The sequence below is a fragment of the Ochotona princeps genome, chromosome 9, assembly GCF_030435755.1.
Source record: "Ochotona princeps isolate mOchPri1 chromosome 9, mOchPri1.hap1, whole genome shotgun sequence".
NCBI classification, from domain to species: Eukaryota; Metazoa; Chordata; class Mammalia; order Lagomorpha; family Ochotonidae; genus Ochotona; species Ochotona princeps.
The window spans coordinates 25,121,511-25,143,928 of NC_080840.1; the positions used below are offsets into that span (position 1 = coordinate 25,121,511).

The window sequence follows — 22,418 nt, forward strand, 5'->3', positions numbered from 1 at the left end:
TGGGCTCTCCGGTCAGTGCTGCGCAAACACCCACTCCCTTATGGTTTTCAGTGGGAGCTATATCCCAAGTGGGCTCTCCGGTCAGTGCTGCGCAAACACCCACTCCCTTATGGTTTTCAGTGGGAGCTATATCCCAAGTGGGCTCTCCGGTCAGTGCTGCGCAAACACCCACTCCCTTATGGTTTTCAGTGGGAGCTATATCCCAAGTGGGCTCTCCGGTCAGTGCTGCGCAAACACCCACTCCCTTATGGTTTTCAGTGGGAGCTATATCCCAAGTGGGCTCTCCGGTCAGTGCTGCGCAAACACCCACTCCCTTATGGTTTTCAGTGGGAGCTATATCCCAAGTGGGCTCTCCGGTCAGTGCTGCGCAAACACCCACTCCCTTATGGTTTTCAGTGGGAGCTATATCCCAAGTGGGCTCTCCGGTCAGTGCTGCGCAAACACCCACTCCCTTATGGTTTTCAGTGGGAGCTATATCCCAAGTGGGCTCTCCGGTCAGTGCTGCGCAAACACCCACTCCCTTATGGTTTTCAGTGGGAGCTATATCCCAAGTGGGCTCTCCGGTCAGTGCTGCGCAAACACCCACTCCCTTATGGTTTTCAGTGGGGACTATATCCCAAGTGGGCTCTCCAGTCAGTGCTGCGCAAACACCCACTCCCTTATGGTTTTCAGTGGGGACTATATCCCAAGTGGGCTCTCCGGTCAGTGCTGCGCAAACACCCACTCCCTTATGGTTTTCAGTGGGGACTATATCCCAAGTGGGCTCTCCGGTCAGTGCTGCGCAAACACCCACTCCCTTATGGTTTTCAGTGGGGACTATGCCTCAGGGTAAACAGTTTACTGGAAGCTGGTCTCAACTGTAGCAACTGATTATTTCATTCTTTTACACATTTTACAAGCCATCATCAATGCAAATCCATTACTTGTATATATCATTTGGCCTCAACAGAATGATTTTTGCCAGTAGAGCTGTGATTGCGTCGTGTTGAAGATATCAGCATAGATTCCTTGGATATTGCTCGTCAACACTCACAACAGAGCTCTGTTTCTCACTGAAAGTGACTTGTTTGTCTGATGAGTAGTATGAATCCTATCAATGCTCACATTTTCTCCCTTCCATCGTGTTTTGGAAAGACCACTGTCAACTACTAGGCCAGCTCTAAACTAGGACATTCAAATAATATCAGCCTACCTTATTTTTCTTTTTTTGAATTTGAAAATTCATATATTAATTTGTCTCATTATAAATTGTCTTATTATAATACATCCCGTGAAATATTCTAAGATATAGAAATGAATAAAAAGGAAAATAATGATGTGATTTTGATATATACTCTCAATTTTTTTCTTTAAAGATTTATTTATTTTACTTGAAAGTTAGAGTTATAGAGAGAGATGAGAAGGAGGAGAGAGAGAAAGAGCATTCATTAGCTGGTTTACCCCCCAAATGGCCACAATGGCCAGAGCTCTGCTGATCCCAAGCTGGGAGCCAAGAGCTTCTTCCAGGTCTCCTATACAGGTGCAAGAGCCTAAGACCTTGTTCCATCTTCCTCTGCTTTCCCAGGCCATTAACAGGAACTGGGTTAGAAGTGGGGCACGTGTTAATGTCATCGGAACAACAGCCAGGAGCCCTGAGCAGTCCGCAGAAACAGAATAGTCAACTTCCCTTGGGACTAGGAAGAGGAGCTTTCCCTGGTCCTTACTTAGTTCCAACTTTGGCTCCCCACCTTCTCTTGCACTCCGGAGTGCCCTGCCCCCAAAATTGGATTAGATAGACAGAGACCAATAAGGAAATCTTAGAACAGACAGGAAATGGTCAGCTTGGACTCACATATACCTTACTAGGTAGGACACAAGGATTAGTTACTCCTCACTAAGGTACTGAAGATTTTTCTGCACACCCCCCCATATCTGGTCTGCGCCTCAACTGTTGACATATGGCTTGTCAGAGTTATAAGCCTGTTTGGACTATCCTAAAATTTGCCAAGTTCAGTAAAAATCGTGCTTCAGTGCTATAAACTGCTAAATATAAACATGAAAATAGACACGAGACAGCTGAATAGTACCCTATAACCATTTTAAGGTGTATAGCAGCTGGTGTGTATAAACTAAAATTGAAATGTCAATGAAGTAGTCACAGGATGTGGTAAAGAACTTGCATTTTCTAACATATTGGTCACTCAATACCATGTCAGTTAACTCCATAATGCTGTAAATTGTTGTCAATGTTATGTTGTGGCCTTTCATTGGAGGGGATGATATTCTGCCAGCTCCACTTTCAGACCAGGGATGGTCGCCCAATGAAACTGTTGAACGTATTTGGACAATAGGAAGCTGGACTCTATGCATGGTACATGCTCCCAATGAAGGAATCATGACTGAATATGAACTGTAATATTGCAACAATGTGGAGGAATCCAACATGTGGGAAGGGAATAGGGAGGGGTTGGGGGGAAATTCCAGAGTCTATGAAACTGTGCCATAAAATGAAATTAAAAAAAAAAAAGAAAGAAAGAAGTGGGGCACCTGGGATTAAAACCAGCACCATTATGGGATGCCAGTGCTGCAGGTAGAGGATCAGTCTGATATATCACCATGCTGGCCCCTCATTATTATGTCTTAAATTAATTAATTTCTTAATCTATTTTTCATATTAAATATGTCTGAGTTAGACATAACGTTCTGATTTTTAAAATTTATTGATGATCGTCCATATTTTGAGCATATGTGACATGAGGATATAAAATAGTGGACTCACCTGTCCTCATGGGAGTAAGGTCTGTGTAATTGGCCCAACAACTACTAAATGGAATGGTTGTATTTCCAGTAAGCCCACGGACTTGGTTATTATTGGAGTCCTTTAGGATGGCCTTCAAAGTCAATGAAGTAATTCCAACTGACACACAAACACCCTAGAAAATAAAATTATAACAATTGTCTCATTTGCATGTTCCCAAAGATATGCAATGCCTAATTATAAACTTATTATCTGAAAATTTTCAAAAATTCCTTAACCACACATAGAATACGTATATAAGGGCAGAACGTCAAGTTTATTTAAAAGGAACATGTTTAGAACAGGAAATGATAATATCCATAGGTGTTAGACTGACTTCTAAGGGGTAGTAAGTACAATTAGGAAGACAGTACAACATGATTAGTAAAGTTGGTTGTCCTTCAGAGCTTAGAGGTCAGTTCTCTTACCAAATTAAGCTTTTCAGTTAGAACTTACATTTGAATCTACTGCTTGCACTGCAGGCTGCTGAGAAAATGGTTGTCCTGGTTGTGTTGCCACTGGCTGGGTGATCACAGAGAGTGAGGATACAAGAGCCACGTGATGAACAGGAAACCTATACCGTTCCACTGGTTGTGCAGTCATCTGTGAATGCAGACGAGGGGGAAGGTGGCTTTCCCACAACAAACTGCCTTCAGCAGCAAGCTCAGTTCTTGTCAGGCAGAGTATATAATACATTCATTGTTTGTTAAAAACATGTTCAAGATGTGAAAGCTAATATTATGTGCTCAACATTAAATTTATGCAAGTTTGTTACGATTACATATTCAAAGCCAAGCATATTTGGAACTAATACACAAGTTTTAAAGAAAGGCTCCTTTTTCTCAAACTACTTCATTATCATTTTAGTGGTCCTGTAAAAATCAACAATAAATTACAAAGATAGATCCTCTAAACTACTGGCTTGAATCCCTGAGAATTAAAGTAATAAATAAGCAATACTATTTTACTTAAAAATGTATGTGTGTATATAGATGTACATATATTATTTATTTGAGAGGCAGAAAGAGTGAGACAGAGACGGAGAACAGTGTCCCATCTGCTGCTTCATTTCCCAAATGCTGAAAGCAGACGAGAACTGGGAACCCAACCCCAAGTCCCCCACATGGGTGACAGGAACCCAGCTAGTGGGACCATCATTTGCTGCCTTCCAGCATGCACATTAAGAAACTGGGAAAAACAGAGGAAGAGATAAAGAAACTGGAATTGGGAACAGATCTGGAACTTGAATCCAGGCAACCTGAAATAGAATGAAGGTGTACCAACCTGAGTTTTAACAAACAGTTGGTTGAATGCCCGCCCTTCAAAACAATATTTAAATAACCAAAAATGCATTGTTTTCACTAGTTGTCATTTTCTTACCTTACTCCAACGAGAATCACCTGGGCTGGGAATAGGACTGGTAATAGACATGGCAGAAATATTAAATCCAAAGATACTGCTGGTTTTTCCTAGAATTACAGCTTGTCCAAGAGAATTAGCAATTTCCTGGAGTTCAGATAATCGCATCTGACCTAGCGGAAAAGAGTATTATAACATTTAATATATAAGAATGTAGGGTTGTGAGAATATATGAAAGCTTTTTACTTTATCTTTTTTTTTTTAAGATTTATTTATTTTTATTACAAAGTCAGATATACAGAGAGGAGGAGAGAGAGAGGAAGATCTTCTGTCTGCTGATTCACTCCCCAAGTGAGCTGCAACGGGCCGGTACGCGCTGATCTGAAGCCGGGAGCCTGGAACCTCTTCCGGGTATCCCACGCGGGTGCAGGGTCCCAAAACATTGGGCCGTCCTCCACTGCTTTCCCAGGCCACAAGCAGGGAGCTGGATGGGAAGTGGAGCTGCTGGGATTAGAACCAGCGCCCATATGGGATCCCCGTGCGTTCAAGGCGAGGACTTAAGCCGCTAGGCCACGCCACCGGGCCCTTACTTTATCTTTGTCTGCACTGCCCTATGTAATATATTTCTAAGGTTTTCTACTTATACCCGAGCTAACTAAACATGGCAATCATGCTAATAAAATTGGAGAAATTAAAAGCTCAGTAGAATATATGTAAGCTGGAATTAATAAACAAAGGCAAATAAAACATGCAAGAAAAACGAATGAAGCATAGTGGAAGAATGTGTTTTTTAATATTTTCTCATGTCATTTCATGAATAGAAGAAAATCATCCACATGTATTTTTCTCATTATTATAACTTTTGAAAAAAAGTATTTTTTAGAATTGAAGGTAAATTACCATCCTCCAATTTTCAATGTGTATATTAATGAGTTACTGAAGCTATTAAAATACTAACCACTTCTTTCTTGCTTTGGGCATATGATAATTTTCAAAGTTAATTTTAAGTAGTTTCTGTTCTCTTTTCCTAGCATGGCAGGTCTGAGATTTCCTCTGCAGCCTACTTCCCCTGTGGTTGAGTCTACCTTAGAAGTCAGCACTTCGTGTATCACACTCTTTTATGTGTTCTATTTGACTTCACCTCCTCACCATGTCTAACCAATGACCTATTCCTAACTCTGCTCTCATTGGTCAAATCATAGAGAAAACCATCATCAGAAGGGTTACCAAAACAACTTCTGAACTTGCTTTCTTATGTTCATGCTTAACCCTGTCACCCCATTCCCTATACTGTAGTCACTGTGACCTTTTTAAAAACAACAGTAGCCAGGGTAAGCACTATGTACACTGGAGGCTTGCTAAGGCCTTCCATCTCCAGAGTCATGCCTCGAGCATTCAGATCATTGAGTTTTTTTCCCACTAAGGCCAAGCCAGGAAGCATTGTGCTCAAGAAGAAGGAAACACTCTGAGCCAACAGGTCTCACACAACCTTGTGAAACCCACAGTTATAGGAGATTTCAGTCCCTATCAGTTTAAGAGTTCTCTGGCTGACCTGGACTTTTTGTTCTGGAAAACTATGACTGGATATTAACTGTACTACTGCAACGATGTGGAGGAATCCAGCATGGCGGAGGGTTTGGGAGGGGTTGGGGGAATTCCAGAGCCTATCAAACTGTGTCATAAAACAAAAACAAAAACAAAAACAAACAAAAAAAGACTGCTTTCGTTCCCCTGACTTCCTTCAAGACAGTCTTCTTCAAAAAGGCCACACAGTATGACAACTTGTGTGATCTGATAGCAACGGTACAAAGGTAGTTTACATGTATGCATGCCTGCCAGCTTGTCTTGGCTGGTTTTAGGCGCACAGTGTCAGGTCTAACTTGATCAGCACTGTTTACAAGTTCTCTCTCAGTTTGACATGCAAAGGCATCTGTTTATGCTGATGGTTACCTAGAGACAAAAGACTTAAACTGGAAGGCCTTTTGTTCTTAACCCCTGGACACTACCTTCTCAGAGGATCCTTTATGATTTTTTTTTAAAGATTTATTCATTTTATTACAGCCAGATATACACAGAAGAGGAGAGACAGAGAGGAAGATCTTCCGTCCGATGATTCACTCCCCAAGTGAGCCGCAACGGGCCGGTACGCGCCGATCCGAAGCTGGGAACCTGGAACCTCTTCCGGGTCTCCCACGCGGGTGCAGGGTCCCAATGCATTGGGCCGTCCTCAACTGCTTTCCCAGGCCACAAGCAGGGAGCTGGATGGGAAGTGGAGCTGCCGGGGATTAGAACCGGCGCCCATATGGGTTCCCGGGGCTTTCAAGGCGAGGACTTTAGCTGCTAGGCCACGCCGCCGGGCCCTAAAAAATGCTTTATGATTTAAGCAGCCTTTTTCTAGGACATCTGGGAACTTCCGGCTGTACCCGAAGGCTCTGGGGAGCCAGGATGACTAGATGCACATCTCTGTCGACACCTCTAGGTATTTTGCCAATAATTACTTCATGGCAAGTTGAAAGGTTTACCTCGAGACTGGAAACACTATCCCAGTGTTTGTCTGGAGAATATGCAATCAGTCTGTCCTCTATGCCCCCGCCCTCCCACCATGCTCCATAGTCTTAGCTATTTTAAACAAATCTGGATAAATCTAAGCAGCTAAAACTGCCTTGAGTGAGTGAAGATAGGAGCAGTTTTGCATGGGGAAATCTGACACATATAGTAAGTCAGTTTCTTTGGTTATCTAGCAGTTCGTGTGGTAAGGTTTAGGCTCTATTGAATGTAAGGGCTTCCCTGGAATTTGTAAAAGTGGATGAGTTATCTGAGTGTGTACAATGAAGGGTTTCTAAGGACCCACTCCATTCACGTAAACCTTACTACATGTTTAACCTCAACAAGGGAAGAAACTTTCACCTAAGAACTCCAGGGCCAGTGTGTGGTTCCTGCTTAGAGATAACCCTTAGAAGCAAACTTTTGGGTAAATGAGTGGCGTCCCCTAGCACCATGAAGTGAGAACTTCACCCTGTGCCCAGGTTATACAGAACCGGGAGAAATAAACATTGAACAGATACAACAGAACCTGATGTTTATGGGCCTGAGGCTTATATAATTCTAGAGGCTCTGTTTAAGAAAAAGATACACTGTTATAGTATTAATGATTTCCTGACTAGCTTAGAATTTATTTGAATGAAGTTGAAAATCTTTCCATATATGGCTTATAGCACTTGCCTACTTTCTATCGGACTAAAGTCTCTTTTCTTTTTTGTTGGTGATCTTTGTATTTAGTGGAGCCAGTAAGTATTTGGCTATAATATAGGGATTTAAAAATATGTTGTTAAAAATATGAAATGATGGAGCTGGCAGTGTGGCACAGCAGGATAGGTCACCAGCTGCAGTGCTAGTATCTCATTTGGGAGTCTATTTGAGTATTAGCTCCTCCACTTCTGATCCAGCAACATGCTACTGTGTCTAGGAAAGCAGCTGGGGGTGGTGCAGCTGTTTGGGCTGCTATACCATGTGGGAGATGGAGACCCTGACTCCTGGCTTCGGCCTGGTCCAACCTTGGCTGTTAAAGACATTTGGGGAATGAGCCAGTGGATGGAAGACCTCTTTGTCTATTTCTCCCTCTCTCTTCCTGTTGCTCTTTCATATAATAAATATTGTCAAGGAGATAGTGCCCTTTAAATGGTCAGTTCATCAATAGGAGGGGAATGAGGAAGTTAACTGATCCACTCCCCTTCTGAGGCTTTTTGTCTCAGATCCAGATGCTATTGAGAACAAATTCTTTCCTTTATTCTTGGAGAACTTCCTTTTGGGATGGGGTTTAAAAGGTACTAATTCCTTTTACAGCATGGCTTTTTTCCCTCCCTTGGAGAACCCTCCTGTCACTAGGGCAGGAGTTACTTTCCCTCTTCTCATCAAGTAAATATTGCTTGAAAACTAGAAAAAAATCATATACATTAAAAAGAAAAGAAAGAAAAACTGATTTTTCATTCAAGTAAAGGCTGAAGATAAATAATTGACAAGCATAATTAATTGTAAATGAATTGATCTTTTACAAACTTCAGAAAAAGAAAAATGCAAAAATTAGTAACACTGGAACTTCTATTATGACAACATTGGATGATTTGAATACATTATTAGGACCTCTTCTAGGACTCTGACAGTAGGAACCCCTCCCAGGACTTTTACAAGACGAGGGACTTAAAGCTTAAGCTTCTTTAGCTACAGGAAAACATCTGTGAGAGTACTTATGTTCGACCACTGGAGACAATGGCATGTTGAGAGTAGGCAGCAAATATGCTGTTCTATGCCAGAAATCCAGGAAAGCCTAGGGGTCCCTCAAGAGACAAGTATGAATAGATAAGACCACTTACCCTGCAGTAGAGTCCATGAAGAGAAAAAGGTAACATCTAAACCTGAGGTTGGGACAGTCCCTTCAAGTATTCAGGCACCAACTTTAAAGAGGTAGATGAAACAAAAGAAGATCTGATGGGCTGAATGAAAATTTACCAAAATGGCCAAATTGAGTTACCCTAAGGAAATGATTTAGATCAGCAGAGATATCGCTGATGGAACACCTGAGTGTATAGTTATCTAAGATACTCAGCAAATAGGGATTTTGAAGAACAGGGAGGAGATTGCTGGTGAGGCTGAGTAAGTCAGTCACAGAGCATAAAGGTGCAGATCTGTTCTTTTGCTCATCTGCCTTTGTAGGGAAAAATGTTTGACTTCACTCTGCAAATTTAACACTCCATTTCACTGCTCAGAATGCTTAGGAATCTACTCTTTTCTTTAGGAAAAACTTCCTCAGTCCCTTCCGTGATCTAGCAGCTGACTGCCACTTAGCCTACATAGCTGACCCTTCTCTCCCTCTTCTCACAGAGAGACCCCTAATGTTTAATCTCTCACTTCTTTCTTCCCTAAACAGGCCTTCTCACAACTTTTCTGTTAGCTCAAATGACCTTTGCAGAATTTATTAATCACCACTGTAGTAAAATAAAGGTTCAAATTTCTTCTAAATGCTAAAGTAATTTGTGATAATAGCAACAGAGGAGGAAAAGGGTCCTTAGGAACGCCTTGGGGTTTAGGGTATGAGATGGATAGCTTTATTTATGAATGCGGATTTGGAGATTCCATTCCTCTACCCATGTGCTACTGTTCTTACCTGTGGTGTCACTGTTTAAGAACTGAGCGGGAGGGTCTCCGATCTCATACTCCACTGGGAGTCCCAGAGATCTCTTCTTCCGCAGACCTTCTCCTCGTATTATTTTGCTGACACGAATTTTGTCACGTGGTATTTTTAAGAACAAAGCAAGATTTTGAACCAGATTGTGAGGGTTATAAAAGTCATCAACAGTTACAGAAGGTAACTGGAAAGAAACAAATATGACTTTGGTTGTGCGGATTTCAACAGGGCTAGTTCCCTTCACCAACAGGTAAAGCATCTGGTAGGTTCTGTCAAAGTAGTTTTCACCAAGGACAGTGGAGTCCAGGCTAGGAAGGAATTGCTCTACAAAGGAAAGAGACCAAGAGAAAACTATTAAATATATTTATATTATCACAGTTACCATGCAATTCTTAACACTTGTTTGCCTTTTAGAAAATTAAAAACTCAACACATTTTTTTATTAAGGAAGTATATATATTAAAAATGAGAATCATAAAACAGATATGCAACATCAAAGTCAAACTTTTAATTAATCCTTATGAATAATCCTTATATACTAAATTTATCTTTTGAAAAACAATTAGCTATAGATATAATGTAAATGAGAAACAAACCTAATTGTTAATCCATATTATACTTGTAACACTGTTTATATGTTCAGAATTTTAAATCTTTGATTGAAGGCATTTAGTGATTAAAAGATATAAATGTAAAGTTAGCGCTATCTAATGTATGAATTTTTATATACCAACTCTTTAAAAGAGCATTTACAATTCAATATTTATATTTTTGCCAGGAATAAAAGTTTGTAATAAAACCAATAATACATGAATACTTCTCAGAAGAATCTGATCCAGTGAATCAGTTTTATATTATAGTCTGAAAAATCACTGGTTAGCATAAATTCTAAATGACAGCTTAACTTTGCAAAATGGTATGAGATGATTATATATACTTAATGTACACGTGTGTTTGATTTTATCACACACTATCAATAATGTCTAAGATATATTAAATTTCTTAACATATATTGAGTCCAAAGGCTGAATTGTATAATAGTATGGAATAAGAAGCCATTTCATTATGACTACATATTTCTTTAATAGTTAGTAGTACAAACTCCAGATGCAATTTGGATTAAATACTTGAATCTGACAAATGTGCCATAAATCAAAGATGCTTTCAAAATGCTACTAGGGTCACACATCATTTTCCCTAGTACTTTCTTAAGTTTTCCCAACAATGAGGGAAATGGAGACAATAATGTAACATTCCAGATAACAAAAAGAACATGAGTTTATAATTTATGGATCTTTTTACATATAAGTGGCAAAGCAAAAGTTCACAGAAAAATAATGGTCTTTCAGAAAAGGGGGAAGTGAAGCTATTGCTTTTTAGATATTCAGCACTCACATAAGCAATTCTCTGCCTTAAATTTTGCTTATTGAGATAGCAGTTCCTATTTTCCTCACTTCAAACGCTCACATGCTTGGTGCTTGTTTGAAATAATTAAGATGAAATTTTATCTGTAAACATTTGGAATAAATTCTATGTAAAGAGTGATAACACTGTCATATTAACAGTACATGGGTTCTAGAGCTAGGCTCTGTTTTTCAGTCCTTGCTTTGCTTGTAACAACTTTGAGACTGATATAAACTGAATTGTCTTTCAAAAGTTTTCATATTGAAGCCTTACTACACAACAATGTTTGGAGATGGGGCCTTTCAGAGAAAATTGGGTTTAAATGGGATCATTGCTCTTATGTAGTGCAACACTGAAGAGTTTGCTTTGACTCTCTATTATGTGAGAACATAGCAAGAAAGTCAAAAAGGGAACCATCAAAAGCTGATCATGGTGGCACACTGCTCTTGAACTTAAAGCCTCTCGATCTAGAAAACACGCATTTCTTTGGTTTAACCCACCAGGGTATTTTGTAATGGTAGCCTGAACTAAGACAAGGTCTTGGAAAACTGCTTCCTCTCTTATGCTTCAGTTGACATCATTTCTGACTGCCTCACAATTTTAGTGTGACATATATTCATAAGTACTATATAATGTACTTAGACCAGCCTGAGATAGAGCCATGTCTCTGGAACATTAGGCATTTGTTATAATTAGACTTTGTTCCATAAGCAGTAAGAATAGGCTACCCATTTATATTCTTACCTCTAGCTTATATTATAGTAATGAGTAGGCAAGATTATGGAACATAGCTAAAAATCATGAAAGTAGCCGATGTGGTATATAATGTGTGATGTTGCCTTCATTAAAAATGTATTTACAAATACTGGTAAGTAGGTAAATTTATTCTCTGTGTTATATTTCATTAAAATCCAGAGTTTATCTGATCATATTTACTTTATCCTGTTCAACTGATGTTGTACTAGCTTTCTTGGTAATACTTTCAATCTCTGCAAATAATTTAGTCTTTGATCTCTATGAAATGTAAGTAAAGCAGAGATAAGGTATAAATTTTAAGCAGAATCTCTTCTGGACATAACAATAGTTGGACTCAATGTATATAGATGTAAACATTTCTAGGGATCAAAACAATGTCTGTTGTAAAAAAAAAAAAAACACTTTATTTGTATATGTCGAGCTAGTTGAGAGTTCCATCAGGACTAATCTTTCAGAACATAGTGTGTTATAAATGAATACATCTTGGCATTTGTCAATGGCTAAAGAATTAATCACAATAATAACCGTGAAACAACAGCAAGAATTCCCTAAGTAACAAGGTGCACATGCCATGTGTACTGGTTTTTGTTGTTGTTTGCTTATTTGTTTGCTTACCTGTGTGCAGTTGTCCGTTAGGTTCACAGTGTTTTTGTTGAGTGCTCCATATTGTATTTTTGGGACAGACCAATGTATTGTTCACAAAGACATCCAAACGTTGGAGTGTGGAAAAAAATATTCCTACTAGAACAGCCTGTTAACAAGAAATAACATCTTTATGTGTCTTAAGAGAGAAATGAAACAGAATATTTAGAAAACAGCATTTAAAAATAACCTTCAAAATGGATATCTTTAAATATTATAACTAAGTTTTGTGGATTTATAATGAATATTAAACTAAAATTTTAGAATGAGCTTACATCCAATTATTCATACATCTTTTTAAATAACTTTAACAAATCCTATTCAGTAGAAAAGTATAAAACAAGAAAGGAGTTATTAGAGGAGGATCTCTAAAGAGAGGCCAGCAATGTGCCAAGTAGATAAAGCCACTACCTGTGATGCAGGTATTCCATGTGGGTGCCAGTTCAAGACTTGGATGCTCCACTTTCAGTTCAATTCTCTGCTAATGGCCTAGCAGGGCAATGGAACATGGCCCATTTGGGCTCCTGGCACTCATCTGGGAGACCTGAGTGAAGGTCCTGGTTTCTGGCTCCTGGATTTGACCTTTTATGGCCATCTGGGCAGTTGAACCAATGTGTGGAACATCTCTCACCCTGTTTCTCTACCCCTCCCTCCTTTCTCTCTCTCTCTCTTTCAGAGAAATAAATCTTTAAGGAGAGAGAGATATATCTCCTTCAAATGATGAGAGAGAGAGAGAGAGAGAGAGAGAGAGAGAGAGAGAATCACCTTCAAAAGTTCAGAACACAACACCAGCATTTAATTCCAAGGACAGAGGAATGACCCAGAAATGCTCTATATCCTGCAACCATCACACAGTCAGGCACTTCATGTTGAAAAAAATGCTGATCTGTGAGAAAGACTTGCTAATATTATTAATAAAAATTAGCCAAAATAACTACCAACTCTCATTCCATTCTGTTCATTTTTACTGCTTAAATTTCCTGTAAGTTGTACTAACAGACCCAAAGCAAGGTGATGGGTTTTTGAGAGGGTAAAGAAGGATTGATGAAGAGTACAAGAAGCTATGTAGAATTCTCAGGTCTTTTGATGTTGACATCAGGGGCTCAGAACAGTGAAAGTCTCATTACTTTGCAGTCACTCTTTTTTATTTAAAAATTTTAAATAGTCTTTTTCAATTTTTAAGACAAAATTTAAATGTCTATGTCAGGTTTAATTGCAGATGGTGGCAAAACTCACTGCCATCTTTTTTCTTTGAGATTTACATCACTTATTTGAAAAGCAGACAGAGGGTTTCCATGTATTGGTTTACTCTGTCAGATGGCCACATTAGCTAGAGCTAGGCCAGGTCAAAGCCATGAGCTCAAAACTATGTGGAGCTCTCTTGTGGATGGCAGGAACCCAAGTAGTTTGGCATTATCTCTTGCTTCTATGATGCCTTAATAGAAAGCTGGATCCCAAATGCAGCATAGTCAGGACTAGAATCAAATAACTGTCTTGAGGCAGGCAAGAGATGATACTGGCCCCTCTGTTTGATAGCAGTGAAGGTAGTGAGAGGTAATCAGATTCTGGAGGTTTTGCAAACAACAGAATTTGAAGCTTGGAGAACAAAAAGGAACAAAAGAAGTCACATATTGTTCTAAGATTTTGTCTTGAGTAACTTAAAGAATGGGATTATTGAGGCTGGTGATGTGGCTCAACAGACTAATCTTCTACCTTCAAGTGTCAGCATCCCATATGGATACCAGTGTGTGTCCCAGCTGCTCCACTTCCCATCCAACTCTCTCTTTATCGTCTTGAAAGGCAGTGGAGGAAGAACTAAATTCTTGGGACACTGTACCTATGTGAGAAGACTCAGAAGAGGCTCCTGGCTCATGGCTCAGCTCTGGCTGTTGCAGCCGTTTGGGGAGTAAACTAATGGATTTAAGATCTTTCCACCTCTGTTTCTCCTTCTCTTTGTTAAATCTGCCTTTGAAATAAAAATAAATAAATCTTAAAAGCAAAACAAGAAGAGTGGTGTCTCTTTCTAAGCCTCCTCTCCCTGTATTGCCTTATCAATATGTTTTCTTCACGTTTCTAACACTTTGGGACTTTGAAAACTTGTGCCCTTTGAAATGACAATATGGGGTCCGGGTAAGTGGTATAGCAGGCGAATCCTCTGCCTGGATGTGTTCATGTCCCAGTGGCTCCACTTCTGATCTACCTAGAAAAACAATAGAAGAGATGGCCCAAAAAATTGGGCCCCCTTGCACCATCGTGGGAGACCTGGAGCAAGTTCTGGGCTCCTGGTTTCAGCCTGGTCCAGTCCTGGCTGTTGCAGCCATTTGGGAAGTGAATCTGCAGGTGGAAGATTCTCCCTCTGTCTGTTTATTCCCCTTTTTGTAACTTTCCCTTTCAAATAAATGAAAAATAAATCTTAAAAAAAGGAAAATATGAATTATGGTATTAGTGATTAGCCTCATATTTTTTTCCATTGACAAGTATAAATACATTTAACAATGTAAATTCAATTTATAATCAGTGTTTGATGTTATTAAAGATATATGAAATAACATTCTATAATTTCTGGAGTAAATTCTAGAGGTATACTTTTTTTAAAAGATTTATTTATTTTTATTGGAAAGTCAGATTTACAGAGAGGAGAGACAGAGAGAGCTTCCATCTGCTGGTTCAGTCCCCAAGTGGCTGCAACTGCCACACCTAAGTAGGCAAGAGCCAGGAACTTCCCCAGGGTCTCCCATATGGGTGCAGGCTCCCAAGACCTTGGGCTGTCCTCTACTGCTTCCCCAGGCCACAAGCAGGGAGCCAGAGGGGAAGTGGAGCAGCTGGGATATAAACCATCACCCATAAGGGATTCTGGCGGGTGCAAATCAAGGACTTTAGCTATTCGGATACCACCTCAGGCCCAAGGAGTATCTCTAACATATGAATTAATAGCAGCATAAAAGAAGCAAGATATGATTCCAAGTGATAAGTTTTGGTTGTACCCTATTTATGCTTACATAAAAGTAAGCATTCAGGTTTATTTGCTAATCAAAAATTAACCTTCATAGGCATCACTGTTACAGCTTATATATAGAGTAATAGAATTAAACACATTTGTTTAATGGAGTGAGGTATTTAATACTCCTATACTTTCTAGTTGATACGAGCTATCTGCTAGTAATAGTACTCTGATGGGTTATTAAAAATGAACTTTGGGCCCGGCGGCGTGGCCTAGCGGCTTAAAGTCCTCGCCTTGAACGCCCCAGGATCCCGTATGGATGCCGGTTCTAATCCCGGAAGCTCCACTTCCCATCCAGCTCCCTGCTTGTGGCCTGGGAAAGCCGTCAAGGACGGCCCAATGCATTGGGACCCTGCACCAGCATGGGAGACCTGGAAGAAGTTCCAGGTTCCCGGCATCGAATCGGCGCGCATCGGCCCGTTGTGGCTCACTTGGGGAGTGAATCATCGGACGGAAGATCTTCCTCTCTGTCTCTCCTCCTCTCTGTATATCTGACTTTGTAATAAATAAATAAATCTTTAAAAAAAAATTAAAAAAAATGAACTTTAAGATCATGTTAAAAAGAAAGGGGAAGGAGACACAGTTCTTAGCAAACACAGATAAATGCAAATAATCAACTCCAATAACTTAAGACATTATTTCTATGTTACCTTACCTTGTTATGGTCTACATTAAGCAACATTAGTCGAAGATTTTGGGGAGTGGTACCAGTAAAGTAAACTTCATAAGATTTGTTCAGAGCCACAATGCTATGAAACAGGGACAATCTTCTCTGACACGTGTATCCGGCACACCACCCATGATCTTGTGGGCCTAAATCCACACAAATGTAAAGTCATCCTCCTGTATTATTAATGTGTTTAGTACAAAGTTAAAAAAAATTAACTGTCTTAATGAAATACAGTGGTCATATTCAAAAGCATTTTCAGCATTCATAACCAATATCCATCTACCAACTATCCAGCCCTTACGTTGTTGCCTAAGTTTTGACTTAAAAAGAAAAGCAGCAAAAGCAGCATATTCCTTTTACCCTTACTTTTATACTACCCAAGGAAAGTTTAAATTAACATACTGATGAATATTTGTAGTGAAAGGTCACTTAGGGAAACAGTAGATTTTCATGACCTCCATTTGAATAATTATATTTGACCCTACACCTCTGAGTGAGGAAGAGAATGTTTGGTCCTTTCTCCCCCATATCAGTTGTTAGTTTGAATGAGGAACTAGCTTTTTCAAGATTTTTGCTAGGAAATGTGCAGTAAGAGTTAATCTATTAAAAATGGGGCCTCCATCTTGAAAAGTATGAATATTTATGTACCTGAACCACTATTTCACTACTTTTCAATTACTCATCTGTTCAATAATTTGTGAATTCAATAAACATGATTGTTTTGATATAGTCTTTAACCTTCTAATTTAAATTTCTGTACGTTTCTGTTAAAGACTCTGACTACTGCTTCTGTTGGAATACCAACATCATTAATGAGCTGAAATAATATGAGATATAACACCCCATCAGATCCTCCAGAATGTCAAGGGAAAGCATCGCACTTCCCTAGATTCAGACATTTTCAGAACAGGTATAATGTGAGTCTCATAGGGAAATTCCCTGTTTCTCCTCAGTTTTAAAATGGCTAGGATTATGCATACATAAGTCATTGTATTAGCTATGAAATAATGATGTTTCTTGATTTTTTAATTTATGAATTTTGCTGGATTTCTGGCTTATTTTAAAAATTATTAATATTTGTAGCTAAAGTTTAATCAAATGTTTAACCAATATAAATTTCCAAAGTTCAAAGAGAATATAAGTTTTCATTTGGCATACAATCCTATTTTTAAATATACCTTTTGTATACTGTGTAAATAATATTAGAAATATGTATATGTAAAATGAAAAATTCAGAGTTACGAAACATTATTCATATGACTTCATGTCATCCAAAGTTTGATTTTTCCATCACCTTTGTGATTTTTGCATGCTACTATCATTTACTTAAAACTTATTTAAAGTTTAAATACATTTTAAAGAGAAATGTCATATCATTGTTGCAACTGGAAACTTTTTACTTCCTATCAGAATAAGGAAATGCAAAAATAAATGCAGTGAAATCTTTCTTCAGCATAAACAGAGCAGTTTGAAAGCAACCCCATCATTCTTTCATCATTCACTGACTGCCGCTCTATATTTGTTCTCTTGAGCTCTGCTTTGTAAAATCTGAAAGTCAGAAATGAATTTACTAGATGCCATTGCAAGCAAGCAGACTGCAGTTTGGGTTCCCAAAAGTGAGGAAAGCTCTAAAATTGTGAAAGTCTGGGGAAACTCTGTTTTGGTTCATTCCATCCTCTTTAACAGATTTATTTTTCCTAAATGTGTATCTTTTGTAGGTTTTGTTATTTTGCTGACTCCTACAGTATTTTTGAACATATTATAGTAGTGTCAGAATACAGAAACTTGGCTAATACAGTATATAAAATGTGCTCTAAGCTTAAAAGTTTCTGAGACTACCTAGGAACTAATCTTTGAGCTTTCACATTATTCTGGTTTATGAATTGAATCCCGGCCCTATCTTTTCAGTATTATATAGAAGTTGGTCTTAACTCATTCAGAAACTCTTGGTGTTCTAAATTGATCTTCACACAACAGGAACAACTACCTGCCACTGTGCTAGAGCCACGTGTGACAAAAATGGAAACAACCTAGACTCTGGAGTTTGACAAACTTCCCTCAAGAGACAAATTCATCAGACATGAGAAAAAATAAATAATAAATAAAATGGGTTACCAGACACATCTTTCAAAGACTCATGAAAGAAAAAAATAAGTAGGTTGACAATTCCCCTTCTCAAGTATTTCAAATAACACATTATCATTATCTATCTATTTATGCATTTGCCCATCCAAAGATAGAGAAATAGAGTAGAAGATAGGAAATAAACATAAAGAGAAAGCTGGGAAGAGAGAAGGAGGATCTCATCTGTTGATTCACCTGACAAACACCCACAGCGACCAGGGCCAGGCAGTTTCTAGGCAGCCGCTGGCATGTGTAGTCCTGGTCTCCCACGCTGATTGCTGGAATTCAGTTACTGGAAACATCAGTTATTTTCCCCCTAGCTCTATATTAGCAAGAAGCTGTAGTCAGAAGCTGGAACCAGGGATTAAACCCAGGTACTTTAATATGTGGCATGACCATCTTAACTGCCCTCTTAATCGCTGGATAAAACGCCTACCTCATTTTAAAATTTATGTAAGGAAAATTGTATTTTCACAGATGTGCTCTTTTTTTCAAAATACTTACAACATTTTATCAGTGAATTTTTATTAAAGGTAACTCCAGAAGCAAATTTCTTGCTTTTTCTATTCCTCCCCCCTTTCTACCTCCTTCTAATATTCAATTTAAAATAACTGTCCTGGATTTCCTGGGTGGAGAACTACTAAAATGTCAGGCCTTTTCCATGCATACAAATCCTTCTTATAAATAGAAGACAAGGAAGCTGCATGCTTACTAGTTTTGTGTGGCAAGAGTTGTGAGTCCCTACATATAATAAAAGCAAATGTTTTGAATAACACCAGTTCATTTATATTGAAAGCCTACCATTAATGAGATCAACATATCCATTGCTCACTATAGCCACTGGTGAAAGTCTTCGTGTTTCTGTGTCAGAATCCAGACTTTCAATAACCATCATTGCATATTCCATCCCAAAACACTGATAGCTCTGCCACTCTGGAATGAATCTACAGGTTGAATCTCTAATAATACCTAGAAACAGGTAAACATTTCAACAATGAAAAGTGATCTTCACAAAAACATGCATGTGTATTTTTTTCTTGTTCTTTAAGAAACAGAGACAGTATCTTATCTTACTGGTTCTATATTTTAGTCATGAAAATTATAAAGATATTTTGTTTCAGGAACATGGGACTAGCAACAGAATAAGATCCAACAAACCTTTATAAGGTGCTTTCTCAGTAACAGGGATTCTACTTCCATTCAAGAAGGTGAGCATCACCTTGGGAATTCGGTAGTCTCCAATTCCCAGTTGTCTATTTCCATTCCATTCATACTCTGCTTGAGGTATCACTGAGCCACAGTTCCCTAGGAAGGAGCCATCCATGTCTCTGAGCAAAGATTTCCTTTTGGCATCACAAACCATGTCTACACAATCTGATGGATTCACCTTACTGCAGAGAAAAGGTAAATCAACGATTTAGGTCATTGTTCCTAAAGAGCAATTTGAATACACTTCAGTATTTGATAATAGAGTATCAAAGAGAAAAAAGTGAATCTTTCAGAAGAGATTTAATGTGGCACAAAGTAGTATATGGAGTCAGTATTCTTATGAGGTCTGTTTTTCTATTGTATTGATTTGGTCTGTTATCGTGAATTCATTAACATTTCAAAAGCACAAATTGTGCCTTGGGATATAAAGTTAGAATCTTATTTTGCTATTTCATATTCTTGGAATGATAGATTTCATAGTCATTCAGCATAAATTACATTTCATGTTATTGATCATAAATTAATGTTAGCCTGCAGAATAGTTGAATGGTTATACTCTGTTACAGGGTACAGAAAAGTTCTATATTTTCAGGAAACTTTTAATGTTTTTACCCATTCCTTTTTATTTTTTAAGATTTATTTATGTGAAAAGTAAGGTAGAGTTTCTATCTCTCTCTGTCTTGCACACATGCGTATAAACAGAGAAAGAATGTGTGTGTGTGAGAGACAGAGAGAGATATTAGGGATCTGTAGACTAGCTCCTATGATACTGCAGAAATGTCTGGAGTACAGCTTGTAATACAGACTTGTTACCACCCTAAGACAAGGAAGAAGGATTGTCCTCCTGAACTGACCTGTTATTTTCCGTGACCACTAAGAGGTCTTTGGCTTCCTAAAGCTGGTCCCCGTTGGCTGAAAGTCAAGTTCTGAAAGCAAGGGCAGCCACAGGTTTTTACCACTAACAATTAGAACATTTGGGGAAGGGATGAGAGAGTACCAGTCTTGTCTACTGCAAGCACAGAGTTCAAAGAGATTATGCTTGAAGATTCAATATTTCAGATGATAATAAAATTATGGATTCAATGACACCTAAATAGAAGCTAGTAACTTTCTGTTGAGGGAGAATTCCATTAAGCCAAAAATTAAAGAAAGAAAAGGAATGCAGGTGAACAGTGATTCAATGGCATAAGTAAAGATTCAGATCACAGGCCCAGTGCGATAGCCTAGTGGCTATAGCCCTCACATCGCATGCACTGAGATCCCATATGGGCACTGACTCCCATCCCGGCAGCTCCACTTCCCTTCCAGCTCCCTGCTTGTGGCCTGGGAAAGCAGTAGAGGATGGCTCAAGGCATTGGGACCTGTACCGCATGGGAGACCTGGAAGAAGCTCCTGGCTTCAAATTGGCTCAACTCTGGCTATTGTAACCATTTGGGGAGTGAACCAGTGGATGGAGGATTTTTCTCTCTGTCTCTCCTTTTCTCTGTGAATCTGACTTTCCAATATAAAATAATAAATATTAGGGAAAATTGTTAAAAATTTTCACATCACAAATAAGTATGTGGCTGTCATCAAAACAAAATCAGAAAAAATCAAACTATTTACAAAAATTTGCAATTTTCTAAAATGATCTTTATTAAATTATGGAGTAGTATTTCTTCTCTACCTGCCTAAATCAAAAATGGTCAAAGATTTCTAAGAGAAATGCCTCTTATTTAATGCTGTTATAGATCTGGTTTTTACTACATTTTTTTTAAAAATTATTTTATTTTTATCAGAAAGTCAGATATACAGAGAGGAAGTTCTTCTGTCCATTGATTCACTCCCCAGGCGACCACAATGGCCTGAGCTCTAACAATACAAAGCCAGGAACCAAGAGCCTCTTCCTGGTCTCCCACGTGGGTGCAGGGTCTCAAATCTTTGGGCTGTCCTCAACTGCTTTCCTAGGCCACAAGCAGGGAGCAGGATGGGAAGTGAGGCTGCCGGGTTTAGAACCAGTGCCTGAATGTGATCCTGACATGTGTAAGGCATGGATTTTAGCTGCTAGGCTACTGTGCTGGGCCCTGGTTTTTACTCCTTATAAAAATTAGCAGTTAGTGGTTATATTCTTCTGTAACTTAGTAAGTATGTGACAAGGTCCTGGAAAAATCTTGATACCACCTGATTTTCATGTTGTAAGTTTTTATATATTTATCATCATAGTTATAATGACTGACATTTAATGTTTAAACATATTTTAGAGTGCTCTGGATAGGACATTTAGGAAACAACAATTTTAAAAAAGGGAAGAAATGATAGGGATATATCTTATTTTTAAATGGCTCTTAACAGAGAGATATTAACACAGGGCACACTTCAGATCTCATTTCCATCTTTATATTTAATGGTGACATTATGATGATGTTACTGACAGTGCATTAAACACAGTGGGAAAAATAAACACATTAAAGCTCAATTTTAAGAACTCAACTGAGAACATTTAATTCACATTATTAAGTATTCAGAATTTTTATAAGGCTAATTAAAGTTTTGAGGGAACTTTTAGAAGGGAGAATAGAAAACTGCAAATGAAGGAAAAGAGAAAGTCACTTGTTGTGTAGTTTACCTTATGTCAGGTCTGTGTATAAATATTTTTGATTGTTCAGTTGTATCAACCAGTTGTATATTTTTCACATAAATTGGATGTTGTAAATCCTCATTTAAAGGGTTAGTAATGAATATCACATTAGTTTCTCCTGAGCAAACATTTTTAAATCCAACAAATGTTAAACCTAAAAATATAAAGAAGAGCAAGTAACTTTTTCCCCTGAAGAAAGTCATAAAGTCAGATACATTTCACACATACTCAACCAGACAAATCTTGTGATGCTGTCTTAAACATGGAGCTCTTACCTGACATAGTAAATAAGCCTTCCACCATTTGTGATACTCTGTTGTCTTCCTATATCTATCCCACTGAGTAAACCTCTCCTACATTTTCTCTGGACTTGAGCATGCCACTATAGCATAAGCAGATGCTTATATAGGTCAGGGCTTGCTCTCCCCTTGTGCTCCTGAGAATTCTGTGACCTCTACATATGTGAGTAAGCCTGAGATAAATATGACCCCGTCATTCAAATCAATCCACCCCGTGGCCAGCACAAACTTTTATAACAAGTACCAACTACCAGATATGGAAATTACTAACAAGCCCGCAGTCATAGATCGATTAATCTAAGGTAAGAAAAGCTCAGGATCTCATTGTTTCATTAATAGAACTTCAAAATCTAAGAACTGGTTGAGTTCTCAGCCCAAA

The 22,418-nt window shown here is 38.5% G+C and overlaps 1 protein-coding gene across 2 annotated transcripts in view; it reads right to left on the minus strand.

Annotated features, from left to right (window-relative positions):
* PKHD1L1 (PKHD1 like 1) overlaps nt 1-22,418 on the minus strand; it is a 153,742-nt gene that overhangs the window by 11,123 nt on the left and 120,201 nt on the right. For both annotated transcript variants that reach the window (XM_058668547.1, XM_058668545.1), the window contains 9 exons: nt 21,729-21,894; nt 19,073-19,305; nt 18,716-18,883; nt 15,776-15,933; nt 12,093-12,228; nt 9,297-9,641; nt 4,157-4,308; nt 3,233-3,379; nt 2,759-2,912 (listed from right to left, as the gene is read on the minus strand). In XM_058668547.1, the coding sequence (XP_058524530.1) occupies nt 2,759-2,912; nt 3,233-3,379; nt 4,157-4,308; nt 9,297-9,641; nt 12,093-12,228; nt 15,776-15,933; nt 18,716-18,883; nt 19,073-19,305; nt 21,729-21,894 (1,659 nt within the window). The remainder of the gene's footprint in view (nt 1-2,758; nt 2,913-3,232; nt 3,380-4,156; nt 4,309-9,296; nt 9,642-12,092; nt 12,229-15,775; nt 15,934-18,715; nt 18,884-19,072; nt 19,306-21,728; nt 21,895-22,418) is intronic.